This window comes from Pavona decussata, unplaced genomic scaffold (assembly GCF_977016875.1).
Source record: "Pavona decussata unplaced genomic scaffold, jaPavDecu1.1 SCAFFOLD_130, whole genome shotgun sequence".
Lineage (NCBI taxonomy): Eukaryota > Metazoa > Cnidaria > Anthozoa > Scleractinia > Agariciidae > Pavona > Pavona decussata.
The window spans coordinates 145769-160438 of NW_028145544.1; the positions used below are offsets into that span (position 1 = coordinate 145769).

Below are 14670 nucleotides of genomic sequence, written 5' to 3' on the forward strand. Positions count from 1 at the left end.
GCTCGAAACGGCAACACTCCAAGCACTTTACTACCAAGTCTGTTGATCAATCAAATGTTTATTCAATTACTACAAACGTCCTTCCTCATTCAGTCTGCCTTTCGTGCAACTTTTAAAAAAGGACACTTAACGGCAGAATGTCTAGTGTTTCTCAGTTCTATGCAAATACTATGTAACCGGAGGAAGCCATTGAAGTCGATGCCGGTTTATGCAATCACATGTACAGATCTTGTTTCTTTTTCCAGAAAGACTTACATTGGCGGTTAGACCGGCTATTATTGTTGTTTTCTAGCAATGGTTAGAAACGTTTTAAACATGACAAACAATTTCACTTTTCCAATCCAGCCAGCTTCAAGCTAACCTCCCATAGCTTATTTGCTGGCTTATCATCCCGTGCACCCTTGCCGGAAGGTTGTACAACGACACAATCTTTCAATGAAATATTTGTCGCGAACACCTTCCATATCCTCTGAGACTGCGCAGTGAATAGAGGTTTGGGTGCCCTGTTCAAGGGTCTTATACATACACCAACTGATTACAGGAGCGATAATTTTGGCAAGAGTGTGATGGCGCTGCACTTTTGCATTGACTATCCCTGGCATTCCGGCTACTTCATATAGAGGACGTTTGCAAGATTGCTGTTGAAATAAGCATCAAGGGCGTTGTAACTTTTCTCATAGTGAATATCTTCAATATTTATCTTGCCATCTCCCATCCTGTGACCTGATGAAGACACGTTAATGATGCGACTCGACTGTGAACGCTTTAACCAGTAAAGGAGTAGTAAGGTTAGAAGAAAATGGCCGAACTACATTTCAAATCCAGACCTGTCCACCACTCTCCCCTCTGACATCGTGCATTTTCATTTACTGATGCCCTAAAGTGGGGTCAGCTCATTGTATATCCACAGAGGGCTTTTTGTTCGTTAGTTTTTCGGAAAAAAAAAATGAAAAAAATATCCGCCAGTTTTTGGGGTGTTCTCCGCCTTAAGTGGGTACAATTTGCCCACTCCTTTGGGACCGACAGTTCGCAAAATGCCGGAAGGGGATGTGATGAACAGCTTTGGAACAGACAGCGATAATTGTTCCCAATGTCGAATATTGTAGAATATAATACGCGATGATTAGTGTTATAGTGAAAGCAAACAGGAGACGACATGTCTTGAGACGCTAAAACAGCCAATCATGCGTGTCTATGTCACCATAAGGCATAACCGGGCATTTTTGCGTAGTCTAGGAACGATGAGATGAACGAGTCAGACGACGGGTATTCGAGAGAGTTTTCCAGCTTGTTTTGAGTTCACAGTGTATGAGATCAACGAGAAATTAAACAATGAGTTAACAAAACCAATCAGAGTGGGGGATTGGCTCTTTATTAAAGTCTGACAGTTTTCTTGGTTTTAGCACAGCATGAACAGTTTCACTTTTCTAACCCAACCAGCTTCAAGCTAACCTCCCACAACTTCTTTGCCATGACATCATCTTGAGCAGCTTTGGATGGCTCAACGATATGGCAATCTCTCAGATATTTGCCACTGACACCTTCCATGTCCTCAGAGACGGCGCAATAAATGGTGGTCTGGGCACCTTGCTCTGAAGTCTTGAACATATACCAACGAACAGGATAGAGAAGAGGACTGGACAATATGGAGTGGCGCTGCAATTCTGTAGTGACAGCCCCTGGGTGCAGTGCATTTACGGTCACATGGGTTCCTTCCAGGCGTTTACTCAGCTCCCGAGTGAAGAGCACATTTGCAAGCTTGCTGTCATGATAGGCCCCCCAGCTGCTGTAACTTTTCTCATGATTGATGTCATCAAACTTTATCTTTCCATCTCCCATTCTGTGTGCTGACGAAGACACGTTAATGATGCGACTCGGCTGTGAACGTTTCAACCGGTCAAGGAGTAGCAAGGTTAGAAGAAAATGGCCGAGATGATTCACACCAAACTGCATTTCAAATCCATCTTCGGTCTTCTGATACGGACAGGCCATCACTCCAGCGTTGTTGATCAGGATGTCAAGGCGTGACTCACTGTTCAGGATTTTGTCTGTAAAGGTGCGGACTGACTCCAAAGAGGCCAGGTCTAGCTTCTCAAGGAAGACGTTTTGGTTTCCACTGCGTTCTTGAATTTCCTTTATCGCTTCCTTTCCCTTTTCGAGGTTCCTGCATCCTATAATCACCCTCGCTCCGCGCGCAGCTAAATCCACTGCGGTTTCTTTGCCGATGCCAGTATTTGCACCGGTGATGACAGCTGTTTTTCCCTTCAAGTTTGTGTTGCTCTGACATCTTGGCCCTTGGAAGTATCTTTTACCAGCGTAAAGGACTGCGATCGCCGCAGCACCGACTGCAACTGGGAAAGCCATCTTGTTTGCAGAAGCAATGCTAAGTCACGCACGGCAGGTGTGTTTGCGCGAGTGCACGCAAACATTCCCATAGTTCCAGGCAAGCTGCGAAGTTCTTTGAAGGTGAAAGGAGTCGCAGCCCGGGTGGTACTCCCTTATGTGATCTTAACGGGGACGTGCGGCCCGATAGGGTATGGTTTTCAGGGCGTTTTGTCTTGAACGGGGTATCTATTTCATCACTTTCTGTCTTAAACAGGGTATCGCTACATGACCCAATGGCTTTTAAATTAGGATGAGCTTAGGATAAGCTTACTGGTCTTTTGAAGAACGAAGCATATTTCAATGAAGTTTAAGTAATCTGCAAAGGACCGCCAATGGACGCTATTGTTACTAATTGTTATGTAAATTAAAGGGTATTGTGAAATCCAGCGGTTTATTAAAATACGGTAAGAAACTAGTGTATTCTTATTTCATTCTAGTCTTAAACAGGGTATGATTTTGGGTTAAATGCCTTAGATAGGGTCTGAAAATTTTGAATTCTGTCTTAAACGGGATAGGGAAATCAGAGAATTGTGTCTTAGACAGGGTCAGGGTTTGAACGCCCGGGCCGCACCTCCCTACCCAAGTATATCCCGGGTCCGCAGTAATTGGCCTTAGCTGTTGCGGTATCCCTGTCCATATTGGACAAAGCTAAATAAATAAATAAAATAAAATACCCTCCCCCCCGCGAGTCGCAGATGGACGAATTAAGACGTAGGACCTCACAAGTTCATCAACTATTAATAGTTTTCCACTATTATAAATTCAAGTGGCTCAGAGAGCCTACTTGTTGGCCATACCCACCCGCCCTCCCCCGGGTGCAGTCTGCAACTATTTGACTGGTGAGCCGCCGAGCTCTATTCGATAGTTTAGCCCGAAAGCGACATTTTAAAAACCAGTTTTTGTTAAGCAGTCACAAGTTATTTTCTGATTTCACTCGCGAAACAAACTTAAGTATTTGTTATGACAAAAGAGAACCTCCATTAGTAGTTTATTTATTTTTATTATGCATTTGTGTCTACGAGACTTTATTTTAAACATGAACGAAACTTTTATAACGAGACGTCCTATGTCCTAAACGACTACGATCCTGCAAGAAATATATAAGACACGAAGCGTGGAGTATTTTATATTGAAACTACTTTACAAAATTCCTCCGTAAGTAATTTCTGCACAGGAAAGAATTATCTGAAATAATTCGTATATTACATTGATGATAATAGAAAATAATTCAGTCCTAAATGATAATTCTAGATAATAATAATAATAATAATAATAATAATAATAATAATAATAATAATAATAATAGTAATAATAATAACAACAGTTAAGTAGAGGATCCAACAAAGCACAAGATGCGAGATTGGATATCCATGCACGTGGATTCTGGGAGCAACGACGATCGGCATTCTTTGATGTAAGGGTTTGCCACCCCAATGCTGAATCGTATAAGGACCTGGAGCCGCAACAGATCTATCGTACGCATGAGAATGAGAAAAAGCGCCTGTACTCAAGGAGAGTTCTCGACATTGAGCATGGAACATTTACACCTTTGGTCTTCACTACAACCGGCGGAATGGGCAATGAATCTTTGAGATACCATAGTCGATTAGCGGAGCTGATTGCTATCAAGAAAGGGGAGCAATATGCCAAAACCATGTCATGGATCAGATGCCGAATTTCATTCGCACTGTTAAGATCTGCACTCGTCTGTCTTAGAGGTTCCAGGACATTAAGAAGAATTCAACGTGACATCAAGAACGCGGACATTGACATTGAAACTGCAGAAGGGGCCATTTGAGAGATGCTTATTTTGTTAATTTTTTTTCTTTTCTTTTTATCAAGTGGAACTGATTTTAAAATGCCGAATTTAATTTTTTTTAAAAACTTCATGACATTTGTTTTTTTTTTTTTCGTTTTCTTTTCAAAAACATTGAAAATATTATCTTTCTTTTTAATCGAAATGAATTGTGAATAGGTTTTTTAATAGCTTTTTTATATACTTTTAACTTGTAAATAGCAATTTGTGTGGAATATTTTAATAAAGTTTTTTAATTATTAAAAATAATAATAATAATAATAATAATAATAATAATAATATTTTTATTATGAGGGTATATATATTTTTATTACATCAGTGGAAATTGTTCTTTTATCTTCTGAACCAAACCCATATAAATTAGCTTTTGTATATGAGATGTTCATATTTTACAATTTTATGACAGCAAACTGTAAAATCACTCAGGTTTTAATAGAATTCAAACTGTATCTAGTAGATTTTATTCTTGAAAATAATAAAGTTATTTCCTATAATAATAATAATAATAATAATAATAACAATAATAATAGTAATTAATAATTCAAAATAATGTTCAATATTTCAATGTTCAAATATTCAATATTTTTATCAAGCGAGATGAAAATCTTGATTAAGTTTTAATCGTGGCTTAGCGTTAATCGGATTTTGAGCAACCAGGACCTGGCTATTCTGGCTATTTACAAGCAAGTTGAACTCGTGACTACCGAGAAACAACTTCAGTTAGCGGGTCACAGCGGGGCTTGTACCCAGAAATAACAAGTCCGGTGGCCTAAGAGTTCGTCTACGTTGCCTTCAATGACTGAGTCAAACAGTCATCTCTTTGTAGCCAGAATGCATTAAACTGTGCATTGAGAATGATTGCTAATGGAATCCTTTGTTTAGGATCACTTTGCTCCCTTTTTTTAAAGTTTTTCCCTCCACAGCACTAACATTTAACGTAATCCCACGCTACCTATGAATTCACTTTTCTTGATTCGTACTTTGATCATCAAAATTGTGTTGGAGGGAGGGGTGAGGGACAGGTGAGACCATGTCTGGTATGCCCCCAGTGATTAGGATAAAAATTCATTTAAAAGATTTTAAAAAATAATAACAAATGTTTTTGTTGTAAAAAAGGAAACAATAATGCTGTACACGATTAGAACAACGTTTGCTAACAAAAGCCTACTTGTTAATAATGGATTTTCAGCAAAATAATCATGCATTTGAGAACATAAAATGCTTCTATAGTTAACCACCTGGAACATTATACTTCTCAACACATTTTTGGAAGTTCTGGAAACGGACAAATCTCATGGCACAGTAAAGTGTAAACCTGCTATATGCCATTGGCTGATAGTTGGTCTCTCGTGAGAAGACATAGCCTTTCCAGAATCTGTTGCTTGTCTGGTTAAGCAGCTGCTGGTTAAGTTCATAGATTCTTTCTGCATTGATTAAAGAGTTGCTTGATGGGTACTTCTCGCTGAAAGTGTAGTCAAGTTGCCATACAGGATTGGAGAATTCTGAAAATTAGATTATAATTTAAATCACAATAAGGCTGATAACTAATGGTACAATGTGAAACTTTGATCCGGCATTAAAAACCAAGGTCTAAATAAATTTTAACCAGCTAGTCGGCACAAAGTTTCTCCTATTTTAGTCTTTGTTGATGTGCCCTAAACGTAACACGGCACTAAATGTACTGTGTCTGTGTCCCTTCCACAAAGATATACAGTAGTTTGTTTTGTTAGCTGCTAATTAATTTTTATTTTTTGTTAAGTCAATGTATTTAATTCTGACCAGTCCATAAAGTTTGTCATTAGATTTAGCTACGGTTTGATGCATGATTCAAATACTGCACCGTAAATTTATTTTGTGCAATATTACTGGTCTATTATATTTAAGGTGCAGTTTAGTAACAGCACTAATTACAATATATTATTTTACCTGTAGCCATGACAATATCCATGTAGTACTGAGTGTAATCCATGATCAACAGTTTTTCTGTGTCAAGGGACAGTAGCCTGAATGCAGGATTGTTGTGGTAAACTGGCGAAATAGCAGGTGCTATGAGCACAAATGACTTTCCCAAGTCCTGCTGACCAACACTGCTATCCAATGGAATTGTTTGGAGACGAAAATCATCTTTATGTGTGTGAGCAAAAAATTGACCTGAAAACCAAGAAATGAAATCTTCATTTGCTGCTTGCAATCTGGTAAGTTTAAAGACGAATCAAAAGAAAACATTGCTGCAGAAACATTTATGGCTTGCATTTTTGTCGTAAAAAGTCATTACCTTATTAAACGCTCCATTAAATTTATGCGACTTGTAGAAATTAGCGTTAATTTAAGTAGCGTTCATTTCCACAAACTTAATTTCCATAATTTTAATCCCAAATTCTGGATCCAATCCAGACATTCTTGACACCTGTAAAACAATAGCTTTCCTTTTTCTGCATACACAAATAACGCTGGGTAAACTGTTTACAATATTTATGGTTCCATGGTCCCTCCCAGAGGAGGAAATCTCAACACCTTCCTCTTGAATTTTGGCCAAGATAGATTATGAGTCTATAATCTTTCTCCATGCACTGAAAATGTGACCTCTTCTGTTTTCTTTATTAAAATTTCCAGAATTAATGAATCGCTCTACTCGACAGCAATGGCCATTGGTATTTCAAAGCTACCTTGAATTAGTGGGGATCTTTTCGGCTTCACTGAAATAACTTCTCTGGTAAATTTGGCACCTTGTGTTAATCGCCTTAATTTCCCTCAATTTCAAATTCTACACCCTTTTCCTTGTTAAATTTTTTCTTCAATTCGTGTAAATCTTAGTCGTGTTAATTTCAACACAAACGTTAATTTCCTACAATAAGGTTTTGGAACACAGAACACAGCTTTTGCCTGCTTAACATGTTCACACAGGCCTCAAAATCCAAGAAGAGTAACATAAAAAAAGAGCTAACTTACCAATTACCAAGTCACTATAGTTTTTTGCCACAAGTGTCACAAAGATATCTGTGTAGTTTCTGAACCAAAAAGGCTTGCTATCATATGAATCCACTCTAAAGATACAAATGAAAAGTGTTTTAAGAACAATAATTTAACACCCTGGCCTATTCCAACATTTCCTCAAGATCAGTGCCCAGCTGTAAACCCTGTGGTGTTCACAGTAGCATTTCATAGATTCTGTTGCACCTATGATTCTGAATTGTCAAGTGATAATTATTATCAATAAAAAAACATATTGAAAGAAGAAAGAGAAAAACCTTGACTTACATTCAAAAAAGTGATGAGCATTAAAAATTTCCCACATTGGGAGGGGGGCACATGTAGTACATGTCTGAATAACTAAGTAGCTTATTAAATAAATAAATAAATTAATTAATTAATTAATCAGTTAATTTATAAGAATTTACATGACCAGCTCAAGCCAAACATTTTCAATTATTGATAATTGCACTCAGGTGAAAAGCACAAGCTACTCACCCTGCGGGGATGTGACTGGCCAGGATTGCCTTTTGGCCTCGGATTCTGGCAAGTCTCAATTGGTTTTCTAACCAAACTAACTGCTTGGAAGCCTTTTGATCAGTTTCTACACTCCTTTCAACTGCTACAGACCAGTATAGACTGTTCAAAACCAACAGGACTATTTTACCACCTGGAATATTATAAGGTAGAGTTAAGAGAAAAGCAAAGAAAGCAACAGAACAACAGAAACTTTGGAGTGAAAAAACAAAACAAAACAGACCGATAGGAGGAGTGGCAAGGTGGGGGGAGGGTATACATTATTTTGAGGGATGGTTGACTGTAAGAATGACTGGTTTGTTGGTTAAGTTCAGCTTTCACTGACTCAATACTTTAGCCTTGTTTTCTCAAAAACTAATCGTAAACCAGCCAGGGAAAAAAGAGCAATGTTCTCTGACTAAATTGAATACCACATGCAATACAGTCGAACCTCCCGTAAGCGACCACCCATAATGTCAAGGATATGTGGTCGCCAGGCTTTTAGCCAGGATTTTGAAAATAGGAGTCCAAATGTTATGTGGGCCGAAGGCCCACATAGCATGGCGCCGCAGGCGCCATGCTGCTAGGGGGGTCTGGGGACATGCTCCCCCAGAAAATTTTGAAAAATTGAAGCCTCTTAGGCGTGATTTCCACGATTCTAACAGCTGTAGACGTCTTTCAATTTACCTATTAAGCCGCTGTTTTTCCTTGATAATTTTACTAAGCTATCCTTTCCTCAACTTACCTTGTTTAACATTGAATTATATTTGGGACAGGAACTCCAGTTGTTATGAAGAGTGATTGAAATTTGAAGTTGTCAAGCCATGATTTACTCGAAAGAACAGATATGCGTGGCTTTGTTGGTCGAACTGCATTCGGGTCTACAAGTGCCAGTCTCCTAATCTCAGAAATGCAACATCGTTTATTACTTTCAGTAAAGAACTTTAATTTATGTGTTGTGTAGTCATTATTTACATTCAGACAATTGGTAGTGCAAAGCCTAAGACCTTTTCGAAGAAAACAAATCTACTCAGTTACAACTGTGAGTCAGTTTAATAAACCAATATAAGGCCTAAACTGTCGAACTGCTTATGGGCCTAAATTGTGCGTTATTTGGATTTTATGTTCTTCGCGGTTGACGGTCGAAAATTACTCTAGCTGCCTTGTACTCGACGTCTTCAATTGGAATCCCGGCGTAGACAAGACTCATATCCTCATAAATAATCACCAACGCGGGTATTTATTTATAGCAGCCGGCAAAGTAGCCTGGGGACGACTTGGTAAGCCAATATCACTGAACAGCGGCTTTGCATGCGAAATCGCTTAGCTCAACTTTGATTCATTTGATCAAAACAGAAAGGAAACTCGCTAAAAAAAGTGTTAATATAGAAGAAAAATACGACAGAAACACTAAAAAAACTATGAGAGCAAAAAGGAATGTAAGTTTTATTAATTTATAGACAAATGTTTTGTTACACTAAGCACAGTTCGTAAATGGCGGCCCAAAACAGGCCGTCGAAAATCTCCCATTTCTGAGAAGTGGCCGTCCTTTGGACGGCTGGACGGCCGCCTGGCTAAAAGCCTGCTTACGGGAGGTGGTCGCTTACCAGAGGTCAGACCACAAAGGATGGGGGGGGGGGTCTAATTTCCAGGTAATTTACATGATGGTAATTGCAGACACCTAACGGCTTTTGCCATCGCTTATCCAAACCCTAAGTAAAAGCTTTTCTTTAGACTGCCTGATTTAGGACCAAACAATAAACGGCATTTTTGCAATGTTACATTTCAAGCGTAACACATCAACAACTTTGGCGTTTGTTTGTTTGTTACATAATCCAGTTGACGTTCTTTATCGCCACAATTTTTCTGTTGAATAATACAAGGTTGAGAGAGTCATCACCGGTCGTGCATGTACATGCATGCTATTTACCAGATAAGAGAGCTTTTTTCCTATAAGGGATTCAACCTGATTAAAGTTTATTTCAGTGTACCATAGTGCATGTATATGTTATCATTTGTTTCAATGTCGGGAGACACTTCCGGTAGCTCCGGCTGTGGGATTTTTAGTAATACAGCATCCGCTGTAATGATGGGGGTCAATATGTTAATAATAATAATAATATATAATTAAGCATTACACTAAGTCTCAATGCTTTACAACTCTATAAAAATACCAATTACAAATGTGAGAAAAATACATATATATATAAAAGAAACTTCATAGTCACATTAAAAAACCTACTCTAATTGATAAAATGTCAATTTCCGCCCGTGAGAGAAACAGCAGATTGTGCTGTGTCAAGTGGTTGCCTACGGGAGGTTAAAAACAATAGAAAATTTTAAACAATCATCTCTAAGAGTGGTCGCTTACGGGAGGTGGTCGCTTACGAGAGGTGGTCGCCTACGAGAGGTTCCATCTATAGTGATTTGACTTGAAACCTTTTGGTATTTTGGAAAAGTGGTCGCTTATGAGAGGTGGTCGCTTACGAGAGGTGGTCGCAAAGGGAGGTTCGACTGTAATTCAGACACTTCTCAGCAAAACATAAAATCGACCGCAAATTCAACATATAAGATGGTTATGCTCTCAGCCTTAAGCATTAATTTATTAGTCTGTCAGGCCTTCTTTGCACTGCTACTCATTAATTATTTACCTGCAATGCTAGCATTGTAATATCCACCTTCCAAAAAACTCTCCTGCAAAACAGCCTGCTGGGTTGTTGGGTTCTTAACATAACCAGGACAGTCAGAGCACAGAATCAGTGGACCCCAGAGAGACAAGAGCTTCTGGTACCAGTCATTACTTGAGTTAGGTAAAATGTAGTGTCCTGGCAGGTCATTATTGCCAATCATTGGAAATATGGGGATGTTCTGAAATCGGGAATGCATCTGGCTACTGACTTCAGCAATGTTGTCCAATACCCTCTGAGGGCCAGCATAGCTTGTCCACATAGCATGGCCTGATAGATCCCCTGTAGAAACAAGAGGGTACCTTTACCTTGCCTTACTTATCATCCCCCTTTCCCCCCACCATCCCTCTTACTTCCCCCTCAAAAATAATTGAGGTTATAGGGAGTAAGGAGTAATGATATTATCATACTGTCTGAATAAAACAATTTACCAGGGACAATACTGTGAACACAAAAAAAGAAAACAGCATAAGTGAGTTACTGCATAGGCCCATAACACATGAAATAGGAGAAGATATCACAAGATTTTACTATCCAAGGATAAACTGGAAACAACAGTTTTATGCTGCTGCTTCTTTCCAATTCCCTCACTCATGGACTGCCTTCATCACAATACCCCACTAACACTTTCCCACCCATCTAAGAACTTTGTAACCACAAACCCACCAAAAGTTAACAACCCGCCTCAAATGGTCCTAACTGTAGACCTGTCAAATTAGCCATATCTCCCAAATATGGCACTCTTCACAACATGCCTTCCAGTGAGAAAGAGCTTTAAAATCTATAATGCAAGTCATTGTTGTTGTTTTCAATTAATTTTTTGTCAAGTTTAAAACAAAATCATTTCTGACTTCAGTGCCACCTTCAACAATATGTACACCTACCTGTTAGCAAAATAAAGTTAACATCCTCCACAAGAGTAATATTTTTCATACCCTCCAAAGAGTTGTCTAACAGAAGCATTGGAGAGTCACAACCTATTCTTCCATAGGGAGCAAGATACTTTGCTGTGCTATTAGCTATCTGCTCTCGGCAAAAGAAACTGTTTGAGATAGCCTTGTTATAAAATGGATCATAATGGATATCAGACAAGTGAAGGAACTTGATAATACTGCTGCTGGTTGCCTTTTCTTTCTCAATGCAGTTCGTTGAATTTTTATCATGATGCCCTTTTTCATAAGTTACTATCAGGAGCACAATCAATATACAGCATATGACTACAAGTAATCCAATCAACCACCGTGCTTGTAGAGTTTTCTTCTTCCATCTCTTGTATTCAGCCAAGTCGTTCTGAAAATCTTCTTGAATATTGACATAGCTAGGCTCCATGGCAATGCTTGCTTCAGCACTGTGTACAGGATTACTAGAGAAAAACAATTGAGCATTCAACACAAATAATTATAATAAAATACAGCATATATTTGTAAAATTATAGTAGTTGATTAGTTCTTTCTTTAAAGGTGTATTTCAGAATTAACTTACGAGAATACTATCCCAACCCTTACCCTGCATTTCACTGCTGAGTTTGAATCAATAAAATCCATAAAACATCAGCTTTCATTTATCATATAAAAGCCGCACTGCACTTCTAGAGGCCAACTCTCAACCCAACAAAACTCCTGGGCCCAGTTGTTCAAAGCCCCCTTTCCCCCCCCCCCCCCCCAATTTTGACTTAGAGACTTTTCTTTACCCAATGTATTAGCTTAAAGTTAGCTTTGAAAATGAAACTGAGAAGAAAACCTTGGCTAAAATTTTTAATGGGGGATTAGCATTAATCAGCTTTTGAACAACCCCGCCCTGCATTCAAAATAATCACTTTCATGAATAAGGACACTCGTGAAGAACTGAGCAAATTGCATAACATGTCATATTCATAACTTTGCTAATGTTTTAATGTAAAAGTTAAGGCTTGACATGCAGTGGTTCTAACTTACAAGTCTTTGTTAATGAATTCTAAAATGAAAGTTTTAATGGGAAACAAATGCACCAGCCCTTTCCAGCATTGCCCATCCAAAACCCTCTCCCTCCCCCCCCCCCCCCCCCCTTCCCTTCCCTTTCTGGGCTGACACTCAAGAATTTGGGGTTTTTGGAAACAAACTGGTAAATGTCATACAATGTGGATAAATAAGCTTGTGAAATGCCCTATGGTACAGTAAAAACAAAACGTATTTTCTGGGATTTCCATCATTCAGTTATGCCTGCAGGGGGAGGGGGAGGGGCTGCATCGGTACTGTTCGAACTGACGGATGCATTGCTGTGGTACTGGTGCAGTAACACAGTGAACATAAAATGCAAGCTTTCCAGGTACTTGTTGTTATCTTCGTTTACTCATTTATTTATTTATTTATTTATTTATTTATTTATTTATTTATTTATGTTCACTGCACTTGCTTATTAATACACATTTTAACATCAGCTCATTGACGCACAAGGTAGACCAAACTACACTGACTTTAAATAGGCTCATTGCATGAAACCTTTTAAAAGTTTGCACTGTTGGGGCTGTATAAAACGCCCGGCGATATCAATCAATGAAAATCAATAATCGATGAAAATCAATATAATCAATAATAATCAATTGATTGGTATTGGAAATCAATAGAAATCGAAGCCCAAAAGTTGAGTGAGTTTTGATTTTCATTGATTATGATCGATTTGCATTGATTAGTAAAAAACTGAAAAGCCCCTCTGGGGAGTGTTCAATAAAGTATTATCTTATCTTATCTTAGTATTGATTATCATTGATTATTCAAATCTCAGTTTCCTTTTCAATAAAACGCATTACATGAATATTTGACAAATGATTTTAATAAATTTATTTGTTCAAATATATATCATAACTAAACGTATCCTTTAAACTGACTATGAAGCGAAAATTGTCTTTAAGTAATTATACAATTTACCCTTTCAAACACGGGATTTCAAAGTTTGGGATTGCTGGGGTAAAAATTTGTTGATTTTGTGAGCGCTCAAAGTTGGGCTATTTTGCCTTCAAAAATGGTATTCGAATCGCGTGGCCAAAACGCCAGGTGACAATAACCGCTGACGTCACGTTGGTGCCAAGAAATGCAATTCGTCATGGCGGAAGAGAAGAAAGATAAGCAACAGGGAGGGTGATATTGCGTTGCTGGCTTCCGTAATAAAGAGAGTTGCCAGAATCAATCGTTCACAGATTTCTACAATCCTTTTCGGCTGCAAGAACGGAATGAAAGTAAACAAACTTTTGGCACCACCGTGACGTCACAACTTGGAATTCAGCATAAAACTTGACCCAGTCCTCTGACCATTTTTGAAAGCAAAATAGCTCAACTTTGAGCGTTTGTACCCCAGTACTCTAAAACTTCGGAATCGTATATGTTAAAGTGCAAATTTTATAACTACACAAAAACAATTTTCGCTTCATAGGCACTTTAATTTTAGCATCATATTATTATTTATTAATTATTTACAACGAGTGATGGTCTCAAAACAACAACACTTTATTCCCTTTTCCTATATTTTCTTCCTCAGTATTAAAAGATCCTAAATTATGCAACAGTCTGCGCACAGGCGTCCGCCATTGTATCATTGTTGAAATCATCATAAAAAGAGAGAACGTTTTTTCATGTCCATTTCACTGATTATTTTATGAAAAGCCCATCTCAACACACAGATTTGTATATACGACGCGTGGCGTGCATACGTCGTTAGATCAATCAAAGGTCAGGTTTTACTCAGATACCGTTGCATAACCAATTATTGATTATCTATAAAAATCAATAAAATTAAGACGTGTCGGTGAGTGAGTTTCGATTTCTATTGCTTGGTTGAACCAATCAATATCAATCAATTAATTATTATTGATTATTATTGATTATATTGATTGCAATCAATGATTGATTTTCACTGATTGATATCGTCGGGAAAACGCATAGATCAGAGTTGTTCATGTTATTTGTCATGTCTTTGAAAAATAAATCCGAAGGGTTCACATTTTGGCTGCTCCTTTGAACAAAAAATCCCACAAACTTGTCATCCTTAGGAGAGGTGAGCCTAAAAATGGAATGTCCCATAGTAGACAGATTTGGACGTATCCTCTGTGGCCTCTGTAACTACCGAACAAGTGATCAGATGCCTAGAAGTTAGCCTCTTACCTTGTGCTCAAGTGGGTGTACAGGGCACAGAGATGGAGTCAAATTTGACCGCCGTAGATTCACCTGAGAATTGCAGCGCAAATTAAATTGAATGCACTGTCAAGTACTTGCAAGTAATGAACGTGACGGAACTCCGAGAATGATCGTGGGACTGCAGATAGCC

General features: G+C 38.3%; 2 protein-coding genes across 2 annotated transcripts; both read right to left on the minus strand.

Annotated features, from left to right (window-relative positions):
- Positions 1 to 38: 38 nt before the first annotated feature.
- Positions 39 to 2991, minus strand: LOC146468442 (retinol dehydrogenase 12-like). The gene has a single exon (XM_085124401.1). It carries the CDS (start codon positions 2362 to 2364, stop codon positions 1420 to 1422), a length of 945 nt encoding a protein of 314 aa, XP_084980527.1. The 5' UTR covers positions 2365 to 2991; the 3' UTR covers positions 39 to 1419.
- Positions 2992 to 4614: 1623 nt separating this feature from the next.
- LOC146468443 (cyclic GMP-AMP phosphodiesterase SMPDL3A-like) lies at positions 4615 to 14662 on the minus strand. Its single transcript, XM_085124400.1, has 7 exons — positions 14508 to 14662; positions 11259 to 11737; positions 10339 to 10656; positions 7670 to 7841; positions 7151 to 7245; positions 6128 to 6352; positions 4615 to 5703 (listed from the first exon to the last, which is right to left on the minus strand). Exons 2-7 carry the CDS (start codon positions 11701 to 11703, stop codon positions 5432 to 5434), a joined length of 1527 nt encoding a protein of 508 aa, XP_084980526.1. The 5' UTR covers positions 11704 to 11737; positions 14508 to 14662; the 3' UTR covers positions 4615 to 5431.
- Between the last annotated feature and the right edge of the window lie 8 nt (positions 14663 to 14670).